This window comes from Protopterus annectens, chromosome 10.part0 (genome assembly GCF_019279795.1).
Source record: "Protopterus annectens isolate FY-2018-M chromosome 10.part0, PAN1.0, whole genome shotgun sequence".
In the NCBI taxonomy this organism is placed as follows: Eukaryota; Metazoa; Chordata; order Ceratodontiformes; family Protopteridae; genus Protopterus; species Protopterus annectens.
In genome coordinates, this window is record NC_056744.1 from 1,790,987,925 (window position 1) to 1,791,014,732 (window position 26,808).

Consider the following 26,808-nt stretch of genomic DNA (forward strand, 5'->3'; position numbering starts at 1 on the left):
AAATCCTATATAATTACAGCAAAAACTGGTGCAACTCTCAATTCTTTACACCTAAAAAAAAAAGCCTGACCTCCCTCTAAGTCATAGGTTCATAGGTTTATACTAGGCTATCTGCCCTAAGGCATTTATAAGCCTAGCCCAGAGTTTTTGTGGCTTACGCCACCCCTTATGTTAAAAAATACTGTGCCCATTAGTTTGTTGTGCCTCTGTCCAGCAGTGACACAGAGATGATTCCCGGGGTAAACCTATGATCTCCCATCCACCGGTCAAGATTTCTCTTGAACAGAGCCAGCGAGGTGCTCTGCCTCACATGGACCGGGATTTTGTTCCACAACATAGGGAGTCTCTGGGTGACAAATCTATCCCTCCAGCATGTCCTATTTATATCCGTGCTAAGGTTTAAGTCGCTTGCTCTAGTGGATCTGGTAGATTTGGATTTTTTGATGTGGAGCATGCCCATTAATTCCGGGTTGGACATGGCCTTGTATGTCAGGCACAGGTCACCTGTAAGCAGACGTGACAAATGACATGTGTGAGAGGTTTAAGAAGAGAGAATATCAGGTTTCTGATATAGAGGGAGGATTGGAAGGCCTCACAAATTTGAGGGAACGAGAATATCAGGTTTCTGATATAGAGGGAGGACTGGAAGGCCTCACAAATTTGTGGGAACGAGAATATCAGGTTTCTGATATAGAGGGAGGACTGGAAGGCCTCACAAATTTGAGGGAACGAGAATATCAGGTTTCTGATATAGAGGGAGGACTGGAAGGCCTCACAAATTTGTGGGAACGAGAATATCAGGTTTCTGATATAGAGGGAGGACTGGAAGGCCTCACAAATTTGAGGGAACGAGAATATCAGGTTTCTGATATAGAGGGAGGACTGGAAGGCCTCACAAATTTGTGGGAACGAGAATATCAGGTTTCTGATATAGAGGGAGGACTGGAAGGCCTCACAAATTTGTGGGAACGAGAATATCAGGTTTCTGATATAGAGGGAGGACTGGAAGGCCTCACAAATTTGAGGGAACGTGCTGCTGTACCTTATTTCTCTGAGAATGCAGCGAGCCATGAAGGTCTCTGTCAGGGTGTTTTAGTTGAGAGAAGAGATCATGGTTTTAGAGTGCCCTTGTACTACACTAAGGATGTGGGCAGGTTGAAAGATGTGATTAGATCACATTGGGGTGTGCTAACACTAGACCCAAATGTGCGGGAAGTTGTGGGTGTTGACCCAAGTTTTGTTTATAAGAATAGATTGAACTTAAATTGTTGTGCTATCCTACTATGGATAGTGGAGGTGACAGGAATGTTGGTACTGTACCTTGTGGTAGTTGTAATTACTGCTGCTGTATTGATACTGATGTTAATTTTTATCACCCTGTCTACGACACTACCCATGAGGTTAGAGTTCATGCCAATTGCAATTCCACACATGTTGTTTATCTAGCCTCCTGTGGAGCCTGTGCCGCGTTTTATGTAGGCAAGATGGACAGGAGGCTGAGGGACAGAATAAGGGAACACCTTTACCAAATTAGGATTTGTTCTACTGTTAATGCCCTTTCTAAGCATGTTTTGTCCAATGATTCCACACATTCCTTTTATTTTAAAGTACTAGATGTTATATACACTAGTTTTAGGGGGGGGGGTGTGAGGGATAGGACTGAAAGTGCTGAGTCTAGATGGATTGTTAGGCTTAGGGCAGATGTATTTCCTGGGCTGAATGGGAAAGTAGCGTTGAGACCTTTTCTGAGGTCCAGGAGATTAAAGTGAAACATATTGGTTGTGCTTGGATTTTTTTGTATGTTTTTATATATATATTTTATATGTTTGTTTTATTATTGTTTATGAGAGGATTTATTGACAAGTATTTCATGTTTATAATAGTACGAGCATATGCAGTTTTTGTTTATATAGATATTTTTATTTATAGTTTATATGTCTTTTAGATGTCTACATTTTATTGTGGTTAATGTATTTTAGAATAAAGTATTCCCAATGTGTTACATGCCCATGATGTTATGTGTTGTGCCTTTAATGGTTTAATCGTTTTTTGGCACTCTTTTTAGTGTATTAAGGGTGCATAGGATTGGGTGTTATGGTCTGAAGAAGCCTATTCAGGTGAAAGGGCTTACCATGTCCTATATTTGTATCACAATAAACCCGAGTTTTTAAAGTTTATGAAGCAGCGGTTTTCTCTGTGCTTTGGTTAGTGTTGTGCTTACTGCCTTGCATTGCTACTGTGCTCTATATATTATTTTATATAATACAAAGAGCAAGTTAAAAGCATAAAACAACCAAGCTCCCTGACTAATGCTTAGGTAACCAGAGTTAGAATAGCAGCCTGACATAGCTGGGAACAGACGGTGGTCCATCCTGGTTGGGAAAAGCTTGCCAAGCACGGTCACAAACCCCTGAAGGACAAACAGCAATGCAAATATGCAACCTAGCAAAAAGAGAGTTAGGTTCACCAAGCCATGACAGGTGGTGGTCTTCAATGCAGGACTAACAAAGCCTGCAGTTGTGTGGGGAAGGTATTTTGGGACACCACATGATGTGGATCTCAAGCCCCTCCACATGGGAAGGGTTAAGTCATTATAAAACACCCTCACTGCCCAGATACCAGTAACAGCAAAAGCACCCTCTTAGCTCCTTGAAGACCAGCTCCCTGCTGACAACTCCTGCTCAGATCTCAGGTGAAATTTGCAGGAAATGGAAAGAATGTCCTGTGTCTAATGGGGGGCGGAGGGCAGTGACTGTCGGAAGTATAATGGGCCCTAAAGGAAAGGACAGTGGTGTTGTCAAGCTGGGAAAAGGGATTGGGAAAGTCTTTAGGGGAAAAAAAATCTAAAATAATTATGCCAACACTCATAAATAGGTTCATAGGTTCATACCAGGCTATCTGCCCAAGGGCATTTATAAGCCTAGCCCATAGTTATGTGGCTTTCGCCACCCCTTTAGTTTGAAGAAAACTATGCCTATTATTTTGCTGTGCCTCTGTCAAGCAGTGACACTGAAGTAATCCCTGGGGTATATCTGCGATCTCCCATCCATTGGTCAAGATTCCTCTTGAACAAGGCCAGCGAGGTGCTCTGCCTCACATGTACCGGGATTTTGTTCCACAGCATAGGGAGTCTCTGGGTGATGAATCTGTCCCTCCAGCACGTTCTATTAATAACTGTGTCAAGGTTTAAGTCTCCCGCCCTTGTGGTTCTGAGGGATCTAGATTTTTTGAGGTGAAGCATATTCATCAAATCTGGGTTTGACATGGCCTTGTATGTCAGGCACAGGTCACCTCTGAGCAAGCGGTATGTGACTGAATAGAGCTGGAGTTCTTTCAGTCGGGCAGTATAAGACATATTTTTGAGACCCTTTATCCTTTTGGTGAGGAACTTTTGGGGCCTTTCCAGTTGCTGCAGGTGTCGGGTCAGATACATTCCGAATGGGGCATTGTACTCAATCATAGGTCTAATGAGTGATGAGTACAGGGGGACGATGACCTCCCTTGATCTAGATGTGAATCCCTTCATGATCAGGTGGACAATGTAGAAGGTTTTCCTAACTACTTTAGCAACGTGAGTGTCAAACGAAATGTTACTGTCAACCTGGGTCCCCAGATCCCTGATAACTTCTTCTGTGCTCAGTGGATTGCCACCTATATGGTAGCTAGGGGTAACCTTGTTTTTCCCGAAGGGTATGACTATGCATTTCTTGGCGTTTAACTTTAGGCCATGGCTCTGGCACCAGTTATCCGTTTCTGTGAGGCCCTTCTGGAGGATATCTGTGTCAGATGTGTTTTCGACTATGGCGCCCAGTTTGCAGTCATCTGCAAACTTTGTCAGCCATAACCCTCCTGTGTTTGCTTGTACTTCAGAGAAGTAGATGCCGAACAAGAGTGGACCCAGGACAGAGCCCTGTGGGACACCACTTGTGACCGGCTTTGAGTCTGACATGGCGCCAGCAACTCTGACCCTGTGGGTTCTGTCACTTAGCCAGTTTGCAACCAATCTTGTGATGTATGGGTTTACATTCAAGCTGATGAGTTTTTCGATGATACCTGAGTGGGGTATTGTGTCGAAGGCCTTTGCCAGGTCGAGGTAGGCTGTATGGACTGCCTTACCCTCATCAATGGCCTTGGTGACTGTTTCGAAAAAGTCAACCAAGTTTAAAAGGCATGATCTGCCTTTGACAAAGCCAAACTGGGTTGGATCCAAAGTCTGCAAGTTCCCTATGTCTTTATTTATGAGTTCCATTATGATCCTCTCCATGGCTTTGCAGATAAGGCTTGTCAAGCTAATGGGACGGTAATTTCCAGAGTCGGTGGAGGCACCGCCCTTGTGAAGTGGGACCACAGTCGCCGTGCACAACTCCTTGGGTACGTATCCTGAGGTGAGGCTAAGATTAAACAGCTGTCCTAACTGCGGGTTTAATTCCTCATTGAGTTCGTGGAGTACACAGCCGGGGACACCATCCGGTCCCATGGATGCTGTGTTTTTTGCCTTGGAGAGAGCAGTTCTCACCTGGGCGTTAGAGATGTTTGGGGGGCTACAATCCTCTGGTATAGATATCTCTCCTTTGGGGAGGGGGAGAAGTTAGCACTGAACCTGTCAGCCAGTATGTTGGCAATGTGTGTAGTTTCAGTAATCTTCACATCATTTTGAACTAATTCTGAGCATATCTGGGAGTTTCCTCCTAGGTTTCTAACATAGCTAAAGAAGGCCTTATGATTGTCTTTTGAGTCCTTGGCGATTTTTCTCTCAAAATTTGCCTTGGATGATTTTATGAGAGCTCTTAGTTTTTACTTATAATGATCAAGGGTGTCTTACCTTTCAAGGATTTTGCTCTATCTTGTAGTAGCTTCCTCCTTTTGTTGTAGAGCTTGTTTATGGCTGGGGTCCACCAGACTGGACGCTTGCCTTTGGTACAAAGAGTCTTAGTTTTGTTTGGGATTGCCTGATCCATGCAGTCCTGTAGGTGCTGGTAGAAGGCATTTGTTAGTGATTCAGCGGTTTGAGTAATGTTTACCACCGGCTCAGGGACCTTAAAGGAGACCACACTAGTTTTAGAGGTGTGAAGTCGGCTTTTGAGAAGTTTTTCACTGTGGTCTTTTTTATTTCAGGTGGGGGCGGGATGAGGACCTCCAGCGAGATTAGTTTATGATCTGATCTCACCAGTGAGGGGTATACTATCGGTGTTGAACATTGTGGTCCCATGTTCGTGATGATGAGATCAAGTATGTTTTCACCTCTTGTGGGGATGGTGACTAGTTGTTCCATGGCATTTGAGTTTATGAACTCCAGGAACCTTTGGGCTAGAGTGTTTGGGCTTGAGTAGTGTTCCCAGTCTATAATAGGGTAGTTGAAGTCACCTAGTATGATGGTGTTTGGAGATACATTTATCCCCTCTAGTGTTTTCAGGAAGGCCATGTGAGGTTCCTGAGTTTGAGAGGGTGGCCTGTAACATGCTACAAATTGCAGAGCAGTTTTGCCTATGGTTAGTTGTACCTGGATGGTCTCCGATGCATCATGCGTTGCCACCAACCTTGAGGTGTGGGTGTCCTTTATGAATATGGACACCCCCCCTCCTTTCTTGGTGTTGTCCGGATTTTGGGGCCGAAACGCATGATATGAGGTAAAACCTGATAGTGCTGGGGTGCTCTCAGGAGCCTTGAACCAGGTTTCTGTCACAGCACAGACATCGATGTTCTCCATACTGAGAAGGGCTTCGAGTGCGTGCATCTTGAGATTGAGACTTCTGGCATTGAGCAGCATTACCTTTAGTTTTTTTCCTTTTTTGTGTTCTAGGGTGGTAGGTTTAGAATTTGAGACTTGCCTAAAAAAGGCACTATGGGGGTGGCAAGAGCCTTTGCCAATATCCGGAAGCCCAGGGGTGACAGGTGCAAGCCGTCCCTTGCGAAGCAGAGTGGCTTGTCCAGCATGTCATCCCAGGCAGACAGACATTGGATCCCCTTTGAATGACACCAGAATTTAAGCCAATTATTAAAGTTGATCATCTTATCACTGTATTGTGGCATCATTCTAGGTGAAGGTAGGATACTGCCTCAAGGTCAGGGTCATACCTGCCTGGCCTACATAATCAGAGAGCTCCTCAATGTCTCTTTTCATGTAGTCCAAGGAGGTACGTCTCAGGTCGTTGACACCAGCGTGGACAATGACTGAGTCGTACTTGTACCTGCTGTTGAGAGACCTGAGTGCTTGCATTATGTGGCGGATTCTAGCGCCCGACAGGCAGCTTACTGTGACCTTCTCCTTACTCAGTCTGGTGAGCGGGACGTCAGTGTGTCTGACTATGGAGTCACCAATGACGAGTGTGTCTGGCATTGTGTTTGGCCTTAAGGGCTGTGACTGTTTGACACTCTGACTGTGTGGTCTATGTGTTGCATGTGTTGGGTCCTGAGGTGGTAGTTGTTTGGGTGTCTGCTTTGGTGGCCTCTGCTGTTTTGGTAGATTTTTGATCAGAGCCTCCGAGTATGTCTTTGTGTGATTATGTGTATGATTTGAAGTTGTGATGGTACTATGTGTGACTGGGTATGTAGTGTGTGTGGTTACCTTCTCCTCCTGTCTGGTCTTGCCAGTCCTATGTTGAGAGAGCTCAGCCTCCAGTTTGGCCGTATAGTTGCATCTCTCGCATGTATTTGTGTTTTGTGGGAGGAGGATAGATATTTCAAATGCACCTCTTTAACAGCTTTTTCTTTTTATCACATTAGCAAAAGCAAGAATTTGACTGTGTGGGTTTACACTAACTTGTACAGCAAACAAGACAGAGTGCAGGGAGTGACCTTTGCCAGCTGTCTTAAAGCTACAGCTTAAATGATGCAAGCAGGAGCTGTAGGTATTTTCCTTAATAAAACTGATGAGAAATACATGCCAACCATTAAGATAATCATGATGCAGCAGTTTTATTTACCTTGAAATGTGGCTGCCCACTAGTCACTTCTTTCTCCATGATTGGAATGTCAATGATTCCTGTGGTAGGATTAGGGATTCCAACACTGATCACCCTAAAACAGAAAGTTGTAAAATGCAGCATGAATGCAGAAATGAACAAGTAATGCGAAAATCACTAAATGCATTCCTCCAAAATCTCTCCAGCCCATTCTGGCTATTTACTTTTTATTACAATTATTTGACAGCAGGAGGAGACATCAAACCTACATATTTTACCCTGAAGTGTATTCAGTATTACAGTTCCTCTGGCTGGATGCCTGTATAATGTAATCAGACCTCGTGAACTAAGTAACATTCCCTGGCGTGTGTATTGTATACATTGTGCGCGAGCATGCTTGTGTGCAAGTGTGTATATTGTTCTTAAAATACTTTGGAGCTTTGTCTCTTATGACAATGGGCTCCTATCAAAACAAAAGAACAGACCAGTAGAGTCAGGAAGAAAACTAACTCCACAGAGCTTTCAGGTTAAAACCCTTCTTCGGTGTGATAAAACAGGTAAGTTGAAGCACACAATATACAAACTCAAAATCACAGCCAACCAATCCTAAACGTTTATCAATCAAGCTAATGAAAAGGTCAAGGAACCTTTAAAGGCATAAACTCAAAAGACTCAAACAATGAATAACTTCACAGTTTCATTTGTGTCCGTCTTAAAAACAGGTTTTATGCTCATAGCATTCAAATGTAGACTTATCTGCATTTAACTTTAGAATGCATTTATACTCAGCAAATTGCAGTTTATTATTTTTATCACCTCCCCTGTTACTTAAATAAACAACCTGAAACTCCAAAAGCAAATCTATGCTCAATAGTATTTCCCAGAACATGTTTTGTGCAGCATTTGCTGACATGTCTCCTAATCTCAGAAATATGCTCAGTTTTTTTCTCTTTTCGCCTTCTGGTACATTTCCCTGCATAGAAAGCCTGACAAACTAAGCAAGTGGCGAGATGAACCACCTTCAGTGGTACATGCTGCAAAACAGTTGCATATAAATTTATCAGTAGTTGGATGTAAAAAAAATGTTGTCTATAATAATATATTTACAGTTTAAACAATTTAAACATCGATACATTCCTTTCTTACAAGCACTAACAAAACTACTAATGTTATTAACTTCCTTATAACATAATTGTTATTTTAAGTTTCTCCTTTTCCTATGAGAAATATGTGGAACACTACTGTCTTGTTTCAGGATGAGCACTCAAAATACTCCAATTATTTCAAATAATATCACTTTGTTAATTCTGACATTACAAGTTGTCATTATCTTCTTTCGGATGTTCCCGTTAGGGGTCGCCACAACAGATCTTCTGTTTCCATTTCTTCCTGTCCACTGCATCATGCTCTTTCACACCAACCGCCTGCATGTCCTCTCATACCACATCCATAAATCTTATCTGAGGCCTTCCTCTTTTCCTCTTACCTGGCAGCTCCATGTTGAGCATCCTTTTCCCAATATACCCGGCATCCCTCCTCAGCACATGTCCAAACCAACACAATCTCACCTCTCTTGCTTTGTCTCCAAACTGTCCAACCTGAGCTGACCCTCTAATATAATATACTGATTCCTAATCCTGTCCATCCTAGTCACACCCAGTGCAAATCTTAACATCTTTAACTCTGCCACATCCAGCTCGGACTCCTGCCTTTTCGTCAATGCCACCGTCTCCAACCCACATAACATAGCTGGTCTCACTACCCTCTTGTAGATCTTCCCTTTCACTCTTACTGGTACCCATCTGTCACAAATCACTCCTGACACTTCTCCACCCATTCCACCCTGCCTGTACTCTCTTCTTCACCTCTCTTCCACACTCACCATTACTCTGAAAGGTTGATCCCAAGTACTTAAACTCATCCACCTTTACCAACTCTACTCCCTGCATCCTCACCATTCCTCTACCCTCCCTCATATTTAAACACATATAATCTGTTTTAGCCCTGCTGACCTTCATTCCTCTCCTCTCTAAAGCACATCTCCATCTCTCCAGGGTCTCTTCAACCTGGTCCCTACTCTCACTACATATCACAATGTTATCTGCAAATATCATACTCCACGGGGCCTCCTGTCTGATCTCACCTGTCAACCTGTCCATCACCACTACAAATAAGAAAGGGCTCAGAGCTGATCCTTGATGTAATCCCACCTCCACCTTAAACGTGTCTGTCACTCCCACTGCTGTCCTCACCAATGTCACACTACCCTCGTACATACCCTGTACCACTTTTACATACTTCTCTGCCACTCCCAACTTCCTCATACAATACCACAACTCCTCTCTAGGCACCCTGTCAGATCTTAAACCTACAAGGTTAGATTTTATACTATGTCACTGAACATTGCTGTTAGATCTATTGCATTTAAAATAAGCTCTAGCTCTACCTTCTCTTTCCTTCTCCACATTAGCATTTTACTTGGAAGGCTTCCTTCATAATTCCTGACTCTAAAATTTTTATAGATTCCTGTTTGGCTATGATAAACTTCTTCACTAGTGTTAAGCCTACTATACCTTAAATATTGGCTTGTAACTATACTTTGGAAAATGGGCTCCTACCCAGTCTGACTTCCCCGGTAATTAAATGTCAATTCAAATAAATAAAAATATAAGCAGTGTAATATATATATATATATATATATATATATATATATATATATATATATATATATAAAGAGAGAGATATCGAAATTACACTATTTCGAAATATGAACGGGACATTTCCTGCACTGTGGTGCGGTAGTGACGGACCTTAGGGTTAAGGCTTGGATTAAGGATAGTGGATAACTAGTAGGGCTATCTACTATCCTTAACCCACGCCCTAACTCTAAGGTCCGTGACTACCGCACCACAGTACAGGAAAAAAGTTCTTAACTACTGTTCAGTGGAGGAAATACAATTTCCTGCATTGTGGTGCGGTAGTCACGGACCTTAGGGTTAGGGCTTGGGTTAAGGATAGTGAATAGCCCTACTAGCTATCCACTATCCATAACCCAAGCCCTCACCCTTCGTTCTACTGACTTTCGCGTTAGTGGAACACTACTGTCATATTTCGAAATAGTGTAATTTCGATCTACGGTAATATATATATATATATATATATATATATATATATATATATATATATATATATATATATATATATGAATAAAATCACACACACACATATATATGCATCATAAAATATATATCTATATTTATATATGTAAGTGTATATAAATATTTTTAAAAAAGTCTACATACATATATAATTACTGTTACAAATGTAGATGCATCAAAATGCAAATAAACACAAATCCACAAGAACTTAAATTGCAAAAAAAAACTAACACTTCTGTCTGAACAGTGGCAGTGTGTTTACAGAAAGGCGTGACGTATTCAACCTCACATTTGCTGTTATGCCTACCTACTAAAATCCTTCAAAAATTAGTTTAAGGGAGAAAAGAGATGGTTGATAATTGCTCATGTGCACCTTCAGTCTTTTTATTTTTTAAACGAGTTCCTGGAACTCGGCATTGCAAATTCTGATATTTAAAATAGAAAGCCAGTGTAACAATACTCTACCATGAGTGCGCCACCTTCATGCTTTATTTTTTTCTCTAAACAGGTGTTTTACTTGCCAATTTTCTCAAGCTTGCTATGAAAATTACAACGTATGCTGCCCACTTTACAGTAAGATGCATACATTATAGTTCTCGACTACACATATGCTCTTTATTACATCATCATTGTGCCAACATCTTCACTAGGGCAAGCCTGATGGTGTGGACTGCAGGAGGGATTTTTGCCTGCAAGTACCAACCAGAAGGAAAAAGTAGCTATTTTAGATTTAAAAAATGAAAAAAATATATATATTATTTTTTTTACTTTTCGCGTTCTGGGAGTAGAACGTATTCTTTACAGTGAGTGCCCGTTTGCTGGCAACTTGCCCAGTGCAGAGACTTGTGCACATGATCTCTACAGTGTAAATTCATTTTGAGACCATGAAGTTTAATCTCACTTAGCAAATACTTTAGATCTTTGTTTTCTGGCATTAATGCGCAACTGTCAGCATATCTAAGGCAGTTAATTCTTCCTTCAATTTTTACACCTACACTCTGTTTGTCCTTGCTCTATTCAAACATCGGCATCTTGATTTATGTACAGATTGTGCATGAGAACTATCAGACGTTCTCGTTTACCCATCACTCCATGATCCATCTTGATTTATGTAAATACTGTGCAGGAGAACCATCAGACGTTCTTGTTTACCCATCACTCCATGATCCACCTGGATTTATGTACAGATTGTGCATGAGAACTATCAGACGTTCTCGTTTACCCATCACTCCATGATCCATCTGGATTTATGTACAGATTGTGCATGAAAACTATCAGACGTTCTCGTTTACCCATCACGCCATGATCCATCTTGATTTATGTACAGATTGTGCATGAGAACCATCAAACGTTCCCGTTTACCCATCACTCCATGATCCACCTTGATTTATGTACAGATTGTGCATGAGAACCATCAGACGTTCTCGTTTACCCATCACTCCATGATCCATCTGGATTTATGTAAAGATTGTGCAGGAGAACCATCAGACGTTCTCGTTTACCCATCACTCCATGATCCATCTTGATTTATGTAAATACTGTGCAGGAGAACCATCAGACGTTCTTGTTTACCCATCACTCCATGATCCACCTGGATTTATGTACAGATTGTGCATGAGAACTATCAGACATTCTCGTTTACCCATCACTCCATGATCCATCTTGATTTATGTACAGATTGTGCATGAGAACCATCAGACGTTCCTGTTTACCCATCACTCCATGATCCACCTTGATTTATGTACAGATTGTGCAGGAGAACCATCAGACGTTCTCGTTTACCCATCACTCCATGATCCATCTGGATTTATGTAAAGATTGTGCAGGAGAACCATCAGACGTTCTCGTTTACCCATCACTCCATGATCCATCTTGATTTATGTAAATACTGTGCAGGAGAACCATCAGACATTCTCGTTTACCCATCACTCCATGATCCATCTTGATTTATGTAAATACTGTGCAGGAGAACCATCAGACGTTCTCGTTTACCCATCACTCCATGATCCATCTTGATTTATGTACAGATTGTGCAGGAGAACCATCAGACATTCTCGTTTACCCATCACTCCATGATCCATCTTGATTTATGTACAGATTGTGCACGAGAACTATCAGACGTTCTCATTTACCCATCACTCCATGATCCATCTGGATTGGAGAACCATCAGACATTCTCGTTTACCCATCACTCCATGATCCATCTTGATTTATGTACAGATTGTGCAGGAGAACCATCAGACGTTCTTGTTTACCCATCACTCCATGATCCATCTTGATTACAGATTGTGCAGGAGAACCATCAGATGTTCTCGTTTACCCATCACTCCATGATCCAGTGCTCTTCATTAGGATTTCTTCAGTCAAAAGTCTTGCTACATTCAAAGGAAACAAGTAAAAAAATCTTTCTGACATTGTTTTACCTTTAAAGGACCCATCTCACTTCCGTGACAATGTCTTCTATTCCATACAGTTTCCTGAACCCTGCCTGCTCCTGGTAATTCACATTCTAACTATGGTTGTAATAAGTGCTGAATAATCCTGAGAAAAAATGCTGCTGTCACATGAGATCTGAGCAATTATATGATCATTTCCACAATCGGTATGACCACCTTTCTACAAGACTAAACATGGATCTTTTCCAGTTAGTCAGCCAACATTTTTCTTCTGATTTTCTTGGCAGAGCCTTTAAGTATTATGACAACTGCATCCAAATGCAGTGGTAGTTCAACAGGAATACCAAGTGCCCATGAATGGTCAAGATTTGACACTCTCACCTCCATGACCCTGGTTCATTTCCCTGTCAGGGAATTTCAATGACTTTTACGGGGATTCTAGGTGGACTAGTGGTTAAGCTATGGCAGTGCTCATGAATACCATGTGCCCCCCAGTAAAGCTACTGATCTTACTAATTTCATATCCAATGTTTGCTGATCATAAAATTACAAGACATGGAAGTCTCAAGATCATCTGCTCCTTGCCAGTATACACAGGCATGGTGCATCGTCAGCTTCAAGGATGACACCATGTCAGGCCAGGAAGGAGTTTATAGAGATGCCCATCCAATTATCAAGGGATGCTCTGAAGGATACAAGGGTTTATGTGTGACGGCAATTTTATTTATAGGTTGTTAGACATTTGAAGTCCTTAGTCTCGTGTTAGCAGAGCTGCATGCCATGCAGCAAGTCTCGTGGTAGCGGAGCTGCATGCCATGCAGCGAGTCTCGTGGTAGAGAAACTGCATGCCATGCAGCAAGTCTCGTGGTATGGAACTGCATGCCATGCAAGTCTCGTGGTAGCGAAACTGCATGCCATGCAGTGAGTCTCATGTTAGCTGAACTGCATGCCATGCAGCGATGTGAAATCAAGGAAGGCTGGGTTCATAGTGGCAGAGAATGTAACACAAAAGCCTCCACAATGGAGTCTATAAAAGAGCAAACACATGGCTTTGAGTCTGCCTTGGCACCCAAGTGACCCGCTGGAGTCTATCTAGCCACTTGATTTGTCTGGATTGTCACATGCTGAAGGAAGCATTGTAACCTATAACTGGTCTAATTAGAGAAAAGTACAGAGGGATGGTAACTTCTTTGCATCTGGATAGGACACCTTTATCAGCTAATCTACACAGAAAGATTTCTGAGGCTACAGTGTAGTCAAATGTGAGGAAATCATCAACAAAGGTGCAAAGACCCTGAAAGCTGGGTATACTAGGACCTGTAGATGAAGTGGTGTGCTGGGTATACTAGGACTTGTAGATGAAGTGGTGTGCTGGGTATACTAGGACTTGTAGATGAAGTGGTGTACTGGGTATACTAGGACGTGTAGATGAGGTGGTGTGCTGGGTATACTAGGACGTGTAGATGAGGTGGTGTGCTGGGTATACTAGGACTTGTAGAAGTGGTGTGCTGGGTATACTATGACTTGTAGATGAAGTGGTGTGCTGGGTATACTAGGACTTGTAGATGAAATAACTTGAGGTGGTGTGCTGGGTATACTATGACTTGTAGATGAAGTGGTGTGCTGGGTATACTAGGACTTGTAGATGAAATAACTAGAGGTGGTGTGACTTGTAGATGAAGTGGTGTGCTGGGTACACTAGGACTTGTAGATGAAGTGGTGTGCTGGGTATACTAAGACTTGTAGATGAAGTGGTGTGCTGGGTATACTATGACTTGTAGATGAAGTGGTGTGCTGGGTATACTATGACTTGTAGATGAAGTGGTGTGCTGGGTATACTATGACTTGTAGATGAAGTGGTGTGCTGGGTATACTAGGACTTGCAGATGACTTGTAGATGAAGTGGTGTGCTGGGTATACTAGGATTGTAGATGAAGTGGTGTACTGGGTATACTAGGACTTGTAGATGAAGTGGTGTGCTGGGTATACTAGGACTTGTAGATGAAATAACTTGAGGTGGTGTACTGGGTATACTATGACTTGTAGATGAAGTGGTGTGCTGGGTATACCAGGACTTGTAGATGAAATAACTTGAGGTGGTGTGATGGGTATACTAGGATTTGTAGATGAAATAACTTGAGGTGGTGTGCTGGGTATACTAGGACTTGTAGATGAAATAACTTGAGGTGGTGTGACTTGTAGATGAAGTGGTGTGCTGGGTATACCATGACTTGTAGATGAAGTGGTGTGCTGGGTATACTAGGACTTGTAGATGAGGTGGTGTGCTGGGTATACTAGGACTTGTAGATGAAGTGGTGTGCTGGGTATACTAGGACTTGTAGATGAAGTGGTGTGCTGGGTATACTAGGACTTGTAGATGAAGTGGTGTGCTGGGTATACTAGGACTTGTAGATGAAGTGGTGTGCTGGGTATACTAGGACTTGTAGATGAAGTGGTGTGCTGGGTATACTAGGACTTGTAGATGAAGTGGTGTGCTGGGTATACTAGGACTTGTAGATGAAGTGGTGTGCTGGGTATACTAGGACTTGTAGATGAAGTGGTGTGCTGGGTATACTAGGACTTGTAGATGAAATAACTTGAGGTGGTGTGCTGGGTATGCTAGGACTTGTAGATGAAATAACTTGAGGTGGTGTGACTTGTAGATGAAGTGGTGTGCTGGGTATACTATGACTTGTAGATGAAGTGGTGTGCTGGGTATACCAGGACTTGTAGATGAAATAACTTGAGGTGGTGTGACTTGTAGATGAAGTGGTGTGCTGGGTATACCATGACTTGTAGATGAAGTGGTGTGCTGGGTATACTAGGTCATGTAGATGAAATAACTTGAGGTGGTGTGCTGGGTATACTAGGACTTGTAGATGAAATAACTTGAGGTGGTGTGCTGGGTATGCTAGGACTTGTAGATGAAGTGGTGTGCTGGGTATACTATGACTTGTAGATGAAGTGGTGTGCTGGGTACACTAGGACTTGTAGATGAGGTGGTGCGCTGGGTATACTAGGACTTGTAGATGAAATAACTTGGAGGTGGTGTGCTGGGTATACTAGGACTTGTAGATGAAGTGGTGTGCTGGGTATACTGGGACTTGTAGAAGAAGTGGTGTGCTGGGTATACCATGACTTGTAGATGAAGTGGTGTGCTGGGTATACTAGGTCGTGTAGATGAAATAACTTGAGGTGGTGTGCTGGGTATACTAGGACTTGTAGATGAAATAACTTGAGGTGGTGTGCTGGGTATGCTAGGACTTGTAGATGAAATAACTTGAGGTGGTGTGACTTGTAGATGAAGTGGTGTGCTGGGTATACTAGGACTTGTAGATGAAGTGGTGTGCTGGGTATACCATGACTTGTAGATGAAGTGGTGTGCTGGGTATACTAGGTCATGTAGATGAAATAACTTGAGGTGGTGTGCTGGGTATACTAGGACTTGTAGATGAAATAACTTGAGGTGGTGTGCTGGGTATGCTAGGACTTGTAGATGAAGTGGTGTGCTGGGTATACTAGGACTTGTAGATGAAGTGGTGTGCTGGGTATACTAGGACTTGTAGATGAAATGGTGTGTTGGGTATACTAAGACTTGTAGATGAAGTGGTGTGCTGGGTATACTATGACTTGTAGATGAAGTGGTGTGCTGGGTACACTAGGACTTGTAGATGAAGTGGTGTGCTGGGTACACTAGGACTTGTAGATGAGGTGGTGCGCTGGGTATACTAGGACTTGTAGATGAAATAACTTGGAGGTGGTGTGCTGGGTATACTAGGACTTGTAGATGAAGTGGTGTGCTGGGTATACTGGGACTTGTAGAAGAAGTGGTGTGCTGGGTATACCATGACTTGTAGATGAAGTGGTGTGCTGGGTATACTAGGTCGTGTAGATGAAATAACTTGAGGTGGTGTGCTGGGTATACTAGGACTTGTAGATGAAATAACTTGAGGTGGTGTGCTGGGTATGCTAGGACTTGTAGATGAAATAACTTGAGGTGGTGTGACTTGTAGATGAAGTGGTGTGCTGGGTATACTAGGACTTGTAGATGAAGTGGTGTGCTGGGTATACTAGGACTTGTAGATGAAATGGTGTGTTGGGTATACTAAGACTTGTAGATGAAGTGGTGTGCTGGGTATACTATGACTTGTAGATGAAGTGGTGTGCTGGGTACACTAGGACTTGTAGATGAAGTGGTGTGCTGGGTACACTAGGACTTGTAGATGAGGTGGTGCGCTGGGTATACTAGGACTTGTAGATGAAATAACTTGGAGGTGGTGTGCTGGGTATACTAGGACTTGTAGATGAAGTGGTGTGCTGGGTATACTGGGACTTGTAGAAGAAGTGGTGTGCTGGGTATACCATGACTTGTAGATGAAGTGGTGTGCTGGGTATACTAGGTCGTGTAGATGAAATAACTTGAGGTGGTGTGCTGGGTATACTAGGACTTGTAGATGAAATAACTTGAGGTGGTGTGACTTGTAGATGAAGTGGTGTGCTGGGTATACTAGGACTTGTAGATGAAGTGGTGTGCTGGGTATACCATGACTTGTAGATGAAGTGGTGTGCTGGGTATACTAGGTCGTGTAGATGAAATAACTTGAGGTGGTGTGCTGGGTATACTAGGACTTGTAGATGAAATAACTTGAGGTGGTGTGACTTGTAGATGAAGTGGTGTGCTGGGTATACTAGGACTTGTAGATGAAGTGGTGTGCTGGGTATACTAGGACTTGTAGATGAAGTGGTGTGCTGGGTATACTAAGACTTGTAGATGAAGTGGTGTGCTGGGTATACTAGGACTTGTAGATGAGGTGGTGTGCTGGGTATACTATGACTTGTAGATGAAATAACGAGGTGGTGTGCTGGGTATACTAGGACTTGTAGATGAAGTGGTGCGCTGGGTATACTAGGACTTGTAGATGAAGTGGTGTGCTGGGTACACTAGGACTTGTAGATGAGGTGGTGTGCTGGGTATACTAGGACTTATAGATGAAATAACTTGGAGGTGGTGTGCTGGGTATACTAGGACTTGTAGATGAGGTGGTGTGCTGGGTATACTAGGACTTGTAGAAGAAGTGGTGTGCTGGGTATACCATGACTTGTAGATGAAGTGGTGTGCTGGGTATACTAGGTCGTGTAGATGAAATAACTTGAGGTGGTGTGCTGGGTATGCTAGGACTTGTAGATGAAGTGGTGTGCTGGGTATACTAGGACTTGTAGATGAAGTGGTGTGCTGGGTATACTAGGACTTGTAGATGAAGTGGTGTGCTGGGTATACTAAGACTTGTAGATGAAGTGGTGTGCCTGGTATATTATGACTTGTAGATGAAGTGGTGTGCCTGGTATACTATGACTTGTAGATGAGGTGGTGTGCTGGGTATACTAGGACTTGTAGATGAGGTGGTGTGCTGGGTATACTAGGACTTGTAGATGAAGTGGTGTGCTGGGTATACTAGGACTTGTAGATGAAATAACTTGAAGTTTGTGCTGGGTATACTAGGACTTGTAGATGAAGTGGTGTACTGGGTATACTAGGACTTGTAGATGACAGCTGTTTACCGAATGTGGCAGTGCTGCTTTTTTTGCATTTAAATTTTAACCTTGGTTCAATACACCACTGTTTTGTGAGGATTAGTTCTTGCTGTATGAATCCCATTTCCAATGGCTTTGTTCAATGACATCCCCAGCTTACAGTCCATATCAGACTTCACTAACCACAGATCTCTTGGTTTATAGTCTGGAAGTCAGAAAATAAAGTTTATGCCAAAAAAAAAAAGGAGTGGGGGCAGCACTGAGCCCTGAAGTACACTGAATGCCTTGGCCAAATCCAGACAGGCTGTGTGGATTGAGTGAGCACAACCAACTGCCTCTATCATCTTCTCAAAGAAACTAAATACATTAAGATGATGTAGATCAGAGTGCATGTGCTGTGTACTGTACCTTTAAGAAGCATCTCAAAGATACAATGTACATATACAAATAGCAAGCACGTGCCATTACTAGTGCTATTTTGACAGTGCAGCCAAAGAGTAGGAATGTATGATTCCAGCAGTTAGTTTGTATATGTTTACTTAAGTTAAAGTCAGTTAACTTCTATTGTGATGTGTTGGTATAAAATAAAGCTGTTTAAAAAGAACCCACAAAGACTCTTCTATTGTGTCCAAAGCAGTAGAGCAACAGAAGACATGACTTCCCATTAATAAAAACAAGCTGTTGGGAGTCTGGCTGTATAACTTTGAGATCATAGTTAATGACATCAGATGTGATGCATTCAAAGGCTGAAAAAACTAAAGCAGTTCGGCTGATGAACCTGTACTGCTTGGGGGCTGCAATAAGGCCACATTAACAGCCACTCTCCACACTTCAGGGACAAGCCTTGTGACTAAACTTAACTCAGTACGAGTTCGGGAGGGGTTCCACGAGAGCATGTTTGCTACTGTTTATCCTGCATCAAGTAAAACTGTTTGGACCCATGGAAGTGGTATTTTTAATTTTTGAGAGCACACTTAAGACATGTGCTTTGATGATCTTGTGGGGTGTAAAGAATAAGGATTTGTGGAACTTCGATGATTGTTTCTGGAATAAAGTTGACAAATGTCTTTTGTGTCAGAGTGGGTGGCACCATCTTGGATTAGTTCAAAACATTGCTATAGGGTACTTCATTTTCTGATGTTCTTTCTGATCTTTATGACGAGTCCCTAATGTGGGCAGATTTAGATTTGCTGTAGGACTTCAGAAGTTTTTTCTTTTCTTATAAAGTTTACTTATGTTGTTAGACCATGAAAGCAATATTTTTTTTAATTTCTCCATTATATTTTAACTGGTACATCAATCCACTTTTGTAGGTGGTACTAAAACTTAATTAACAAGTTTGTACCTCAGGCTGCAGATGGACAGGTGATATTACAAGCAAATTGTGAGAGTTTATCATAGAGTTTGATTAGGTTTGCCCATTTAAAATCCACATATTCCAAATTATTCACTGCAGGGGTGTCTGAAACTTAAGACCACTCATTTGTGATCAGATTTAACAAGGGATGTAGATACTACAGGAGTGGTATACCTGACAGCTATGTCGGTAAGGACAAGGTCTAGAATGTTCTGCCCCCAGTGAGCTACTTTAGTATTTGTTCAATGAATTTATCATTTATGAACTCCAGGAGTCTTTGGACATAACCAACTTTTGAGATAAAGGTGCTCCACTCCATTAATGTAAGATTAAAATCACCTATTGTAAAACTATTTTTCATTATGGGTAGTTCAGAGAGTATATTTAGAAACCTCCTGTGGTTGTCTGGGGACAAGAAAGGGGTTTTACAATAAACTATAAATGGATAACTGGTTTTGTTTAAGGTACACTGAAGTTTGTTAAGTTCAGTTTGGGGGTCTCTGGGAATCTGCTTAAAGACATGGGTTTCTGACAGATATGGAAATACCCCTCCAGTTTCTCCCTCGTGTCCAAATCATGCATGGTAAGTGCTAAACCCAGGTAAAGTGGAAGCTGTATCTTTAAAAGTCTCAGTTATGACAGCTCATGGATATGTTCAACTTGCAGGAGAGCCTCACGATAAAAAAAAAAAAAACTTAGAGACTTCATGCACTGAGAAAGGCGACCTTGGTATAGTCAGAATTACTATTTACTGTAATTTTATCTGCTATGTTGAAGTGTCCAGTTGGCAGACTTTGCCTACAAAAATATGCATTAAAGGGCCGGCAAGGGAACTGACTAAAAGTGAAAGCCATGGAACAAGAGATGCAAGGTATTCTTTGCAAAACAAGTTGGAATATCTACCATCTCATTCCATGCAGACACACACTGGACCACCCTTAGAAAGACACTAACTACTTATTCAACTGCTGAAGTCAATTATTTTAGCTTTGCATTTAAGCAGCATGAGTCAGCTCAAGACCAGAGTCTTTCCGGTGGATCACATATGCAGAGGGAGCACCAACACATCCCTCTACATGTCCTTTAGTGTTGAGTATCACACAAGACATTCACACCTACATGGACCACCAGTAGGTCATATTCATATCTGCCCAGTGAGAGGGACTGAGCAGCCCTCATAAAGTCACTAAGCCAGTCTGTCACCCAATCCTTTGTCCAGTCTCATAAGCACAGACACAGTGCGTCACCAATTACCAGAATGTTACTTACCGGCAGTGGATGGTGTAATGTCTGCAGCTGGGTGACTCATTTCTATGTGTAAGGTTGATAATGCTGTGTTAGACCATTTCTGCTCAGACTTCCCTTAGTTCTGGGAGGCTGGGGAAGTGACTTTTTGAAAGCCTCAGCATGTATTGGTTTGCTGCATTAATGAAGAGGTGCAGGTTGTAGTACGTCTTGCTCATAGACCATCTTTTTGGGTGGTAAGTTCATCTCCAAATTGTACAGATACTTGCATCTCTCACAGACGGCATCATTAATGTCAAGTAATAGTTCATTGTGTACACGTTTGTCAGTTGTGACACTTGTCTAAAGTACCAAGTGCAATGAGGCTGGCAACAGAAAGGACACAAGTTCTCCCATGTCAGCCAGGTGGATAATGTCTTACAAGGACTGAATGCCACCTAAAATACAATTACTTTAGTTGACAAGTACAAGGGATTTTAAATGCAAGAGGTTTCAATACAGCACGTATAATAATATAATGGGTTAGAGGGTAACCATTTTAAATGTACGGAGACTGAATGGTGGAAAGATCAGACTTGCATGTACCAAGTCTGACATACTATTTCTCAGAATATTCAATTTTCTCTGGGGTATGGTGATCTCGGAGGTGGTATATATAAGTTTGGGGATATGTGGTAGGCTGCCCCCCCGCAAGGGAGTGTGCAGGGGGGCTCCCCTGCAAAAAGAAGTAGTGTAAGAGAAGAGTGCTTTTTGAAATTTGCTTTTCTCCTGTGTTTTCAGGGGTTTTTTTTCCAGTTTGTTGGCACTCAGCATTGAGTATTCACGTTTCAATAGGAAGCCATGTTACAAAGACCGAAGGAGTAACAACGGCAAATAAGGAAAAATCAGCAATACGTTAAACCAACAAGCCAGGTAGGAAAAGGAGCAATAACTGCAAATCAGCGATAACTGAAGGACACAGACAGCTATACCACCGTCAACAACAAAACAGTTAGAAATGTCCTGCTGCTCAATGTGCAGCTAAAGGCGAATAAAAACAGCAAGATCAGTTTATAGCGCCCACAGCGCTCTGTGCAACTAAGGGCAGGTATGGGTTACTTAGGGCACCCACAGCTCTCCGTGCAACTAAGGGCAGCTATTGGTTAATTAGGGCACCTACAGCTCTCTGCGCAACTAACGGCAGCTATTGGTTAATTAGGGCACCCACAGCTCTCTCTTCAACTAGGAGCAGCTATTAGTTAATAAGGGCACCCACAACTCTCTGTGCAACTAAGGGCAGCTATTAGTTAATTAGGGGAACCCACAGCTCTCTGCGCAACTAAGAGCAGCTATTAGTTAAACAAGGGCACCCAAAGCTCTCTGTGCAACTAAAAGCAGCTATTAGTTAATTAAGGCACCTTGCACCTCTCTGCCTGTCTAAGACAGATATTAGTTAGCAAGGACATAATCATTAATGAAGGTCTAGTAGCAGCTACAATCAAGTCACACGGGTCTAGCAAGTGCACATCACAAGGATATTGTGGACAGCGTAGCACCATGCAAACACGGTCAACTTGCAATAAGCTTGTAAAGCCTTGAAAAGTTAGAGAGAAGACAATGACCACAACTGTTTAAAAGATCTTTGGCAATTAGCAACCTAGAAACAGCCTGGTTCCCTCTCCCCTCACAAGAGAAGGCCAGCAGATAATTTCAAAGCATGGTAGCATTGTCGCCTCACAGTAAGACGTTGTTCTGTTCGATTCTCAGTTAGAGCATTTTGTGTGTGGAGACATGCGTGAATGGGCGTACCGTCATTGAAGGTTGTGCGTCAGGGCCGGCAACTTGGCACGTAAAAATCTACTGCCAATCATTAGCGGACCGCAGTTCCGCTGTGGCAACCACTAACCTGGAAAAGCCGAAAGACACAACAACAACTTAAAGCACCATACTAGTGTACAACAAAAACATGTATACTGTACATGTAGAAATGAATGTTTTAACGGTAATCTTTACTGTATTTACCACCGTTTCCTAATCTTCTCAGTATCGTTCAGCATAGACCCTTGAGCAACTATTAACAATGAACTTTTCTTTTTCCCTTTCGTAGTTTTAAGAAGCTGAAGTTTTTCTTCCTGTAGGTGTTTTTTGTTCTAATCACCTTGCAAGCACCCCTGTAGTAACTCTGTCTCATCTTATACCAGCCAAGTTCTGTAACTGCCTCTCAACCTCCTCTTTTTTTTTTTTTTTTTTTTTTAAATTAAATCAAAAGGAGATTTTTTTAACAAACAAAACTCAATCAAAAGGAGATTCTTACACTAAAAATGTATTTACTCACTTATTACCGTAATGATATAGTAGTAGTGAAACCACAATGCAAGCAAGTAGCTGTACTAAGTTATTTTTCCTTAACGGATTTATACACAAATTATACCTCTCAACCTCTCAAAACAAGAAATCAAGCCTAAAATAAAGGGGGGGATAAGGGCCAAAAATAGGGACAGATTTTAAACATTGTTCTTATAAACTTAGATAGTTAATAGAATAATATTTTGCATTAGCATGCATTTTCTGAAGGATATGGAGTCTGAAATTCAAATGCACGTCACTATTTAATGACTTCAATCCTTAGTGATCTGTCAGAAAATCAGATTTTAATAGGAACAGACCACAAATATGAGTCAAAATCTGTGCAGTTGAGAGGTATGACAACTCATTGCTCTATAGGTGCCATGACAATTTTTTAGGAGTGATCACACAGAAGACCTGAGTAGGCAGAGAAGCAAACCTCAACATACACTGCATATCTCAAAATATACTCAACTTTAACATCGATAGAATAGACATGAAACAAGTTGTAAAGTTAAGAGAACCACGATGGGCAGCAATCCACTTAAAGATGGTGGCACAACAGAATTCGCATTATGCAATACTGCCCTTAAGTACATCCTTCAGTACATCCTTCTGCATTAACTAAAACTAACCAAGCAACCAAACCTGCTCTGTACAGGTAACATATATAAACGCTTCACTTCTGTAAGAGGCTCTCGGACAATATTCCTTTAAAAATAATACTAGATGTGGGGGTCATGTACCAATAATCAGGGTATAAAGCTGCTACTGGCTGCACTGTTTGCTGATTTTGCAAGTGCAGAGCAGTTAATACTGCTCTCTGTGGTGTTATTCTGGGATGCTGAGCAGTTACTTCTGCCCTACTTGGTCACATGCACAATACTTATTGTTGCCCTCATATGGTGAAAAATATTCTTGGGTGCAACAGTTACTGCTGGTTCTGTGTGGTGAGAAATATCCTAGAATGAACAGCAGTTAATACGCCTCTGTGTAGTAACATTCTAGGCTTTAGCGCCAGAGAGGTTACTATATCACACTGCAACTGCACGCTGCAGATCAATTAATCCCCTGCATGTGATAATACTGTGGAGAACAGAGCAATTACATTGCTATGTATGGTGACATTCTGTTAAACAGCAGTTATGCAATTCTCTGTGTGTTGATACCCTAGGTTAAACAATACTAGTGCTGCTCTGTGTGGCGAATGTGCAATTAAGATACCTGCAGGAAAGATAGCACTCTAATGATGGAGAAAAGGGTGGGGTACCCCATCTGCTGTATGCTGTCATGTATTAGCAAGTTTCCTCAGTGGCAGATTGCCAAGGTTTGCCCTTATAGATATAATGGTGTGACCCCCCCTGTAAACCAAGAAAAAGCAAGCAGGACTGAACAGCTTCCATAACAGCATTCTCCCTTCTGAAAGGAAATGGGGACACAGCTCAAGGAAAAAAAAAAAAAATTGATGCCATGCTGATCACAGATGGGGAAAAATCACCACTACCTACTGCTTCTGCACTTAATAACAAACTCGTACCACTTTAGATACAGAGACAGTTAAGAGACTATTAAACATACCAAACAGTTCTCCGTACCAGTATTTCTTGAGCACCTGATGTGTCTTGAAATAGTGATGGATCCTTTGAGCCACCTCAGCATTACGAGCCAGCACCATGGCCCCCGTCGTCTCCTTGTCCAGTCTGTGACAGAGATGTAAAGGCTGCTCATGCATTCCGTACATCATCTTGGCCAAAGCAGGCAGCGCATCAGTGATGCTGTTCTGAACCCCAGGGCCACCTAAAAAAAAGAAAAAAAACACACAACAGAATTTGCGATGCTGCAGAGACTTAACCATGTTTTACTTTGTTAACCAGGTACCCCATTCTGTACCAAAACAGCTTGCTTTTTATCTGCAACCCAACACAGTATGAAAGAAAACAATAGATTAAACAATGCAGAGCAGGTACTTTGTACAATATATTTTTAAGAATGTCATTGAATGCAGCACTGCCTGCCACAAAGCCTGATGGTCACTTTCCTCGGTTTCCTGACATTCTTTACAAAGCACTTCCTGAGCCACTGCAGTTATCAGGCACGTGAGAAGAGCACGTTCCACAGACTGCAAAGGAACACAAATGCAAAGTAAAGGGCCTTTGCCCAAACAATGCTTCTACTACGCTGTGGCACTACATGATGGAAGGTGGGCTAACAGCACACACCTGAAAATGAGTCCATTACTTTTAGGTAACACAGACTACACAACATGGGGAAACATGCATCATTATCAATTTCATTTCACTAAGTACCAAAGAATTTCAATCCCCCACTTTTTACCAAAAGTAAATGTAATACAATGTGAAACCAGCCTGAACATAAACCCCCATGTCACAAGATGTGTTGCTAATTGGCTCATGGACAGAACCCACATGGTGAGAGTTGCGGGAGCTAGGTCTGACTAAACCGGTTACAAGTGGCGTTGACCAGGGCTCAGTCCTAGGACCTCTCCTGTTCGGCATATACTTCTCAGAGGTACAGACAAGCACAGGAGGACTATGGCTGACCAAGTTAGCAGACAACTGCAAACTAGGGGCTATAATTCACTCTCCGGCTGACACAGACATCCTCTAAAAGGGTCTCACTGAGACGTATACCTGGTGTCAAAATCATGGCCTCAAGCTAAATGCCAAAAAGTGCATAGTTATTCCCTTTGGAAATAAAGTACCCACAAACTACCACATGGGTGGTAGTCCCCTAAATACGGAAAACGTAATAAGGGATCTGGGGACCCAAGTAAATAGTAATCTCTCCTTTGATAATCACATTGCCAAAGTGGTTAGAAAATCCTTCTATGTGGCCCACCTAATCAGAAAAGGGTTTGCGTCCAGATCAAAAGAGGTCATTGTGCTCCTCTACTTATCACTCATCAGACCCATCATAGAGTACAACACCCATTTGGGATGTACCTTACACGACACCTGCAACAGCTGGAAAGGCCACAGAAGTACCTCGCCAAGAGGATCACTGGCCTCAAACAGATGCCCTATGCAGCTTGACTGAAGAAACTCCAGCTGTCCTCAGTTGCATACCGCCTGCTCAGAGATGATCTCTGCCTGACATGCAAGGCCATGTCCAACCCAGAATTGATGGACATGCTCCACCTAAAGAAAACCTTATCCCCTCGAGCCACATGCTCTAGGAATCTAAACCTCACCACAACAATAAATATGACATGCTGGAGGGATAGATTCCTGTCCCAGAGACTTCCCATGCTTTGGAACAAGATTCCAATCTACATTAGGCAGCGCTCCTCGCTAGCAGTCTTCAAGAGAAACCTTGACGAGCGGATGGGAAACAAAGTTTAGCCCGGGGATCACTTCAGTGGCTTTGCTGGACAGAGGCACAGGGAACTAATCTAAGGAGGTGGCGAAAGCCAACACATTCTGGCTAGGCTTATAAATGCCTTCGGGCAGATAGCCTAGTACCTACCTATGAACCTATAAGAAGCCTACACTGTCCTTGTCCAACACTGTACCTGCCCCTCTATATAAATATATATGTTCACTCCCCCACTGCTATCAATCCCTCACCTTTCATGAGCAATCTGCAAGGCATTTTGAAATCTGAACTGTACCCAACTAAAATGGTAAGTGTTTTGGATACCACTGTAAATCAGTCCCTGCACTCTCAAGAATGCCACACAACTAAACATTCCCATTATTTCTTAATACATTTATATTTTATAACAAAAGTAAAGTTTGCTCTCTCTCTTCTCAGAGTCAGACAGTATGATCAGTTTACTGCAGGGTGATTTGCACCACTGAGCACACTGCCCATCCCCTTTCTTTCTATGTCTTTTAATAACCCTTTAGTACCAACCATCCATCAAGGGGTTG

General features: G+C 42.3%; 1 protein-coding gene across 1 annotated transcript in view; it reads right to left on the reverse strand.

Annotated features, from left to right (window-relative positions):
• LOC122814030 (mitochondrial RNA pseudouridine synthase Rpusd4-like) overlaps positions 1-26,808 on the reverse strand; it is a 114,504-nt gene that overhangs the window by 30,508 nt on the left and 57,188 nt on the right. Inside the window, exons 3-4 of the mRNA XM_044086617.1 lie at positions 24,511-24,712; positions 6,924-7,017 (exon numbers count right to left, since the gene is read on the reverse strand). Coding sequence (XP_043942552.1) covers positions 6,924-7,017; positions 24,511-24,712 — 296 coding nt within the window. The remainder of the gene's footprint in view (positions 1-6,923; positions 7,018-24,510; positions 24,713-26,808) is intronic.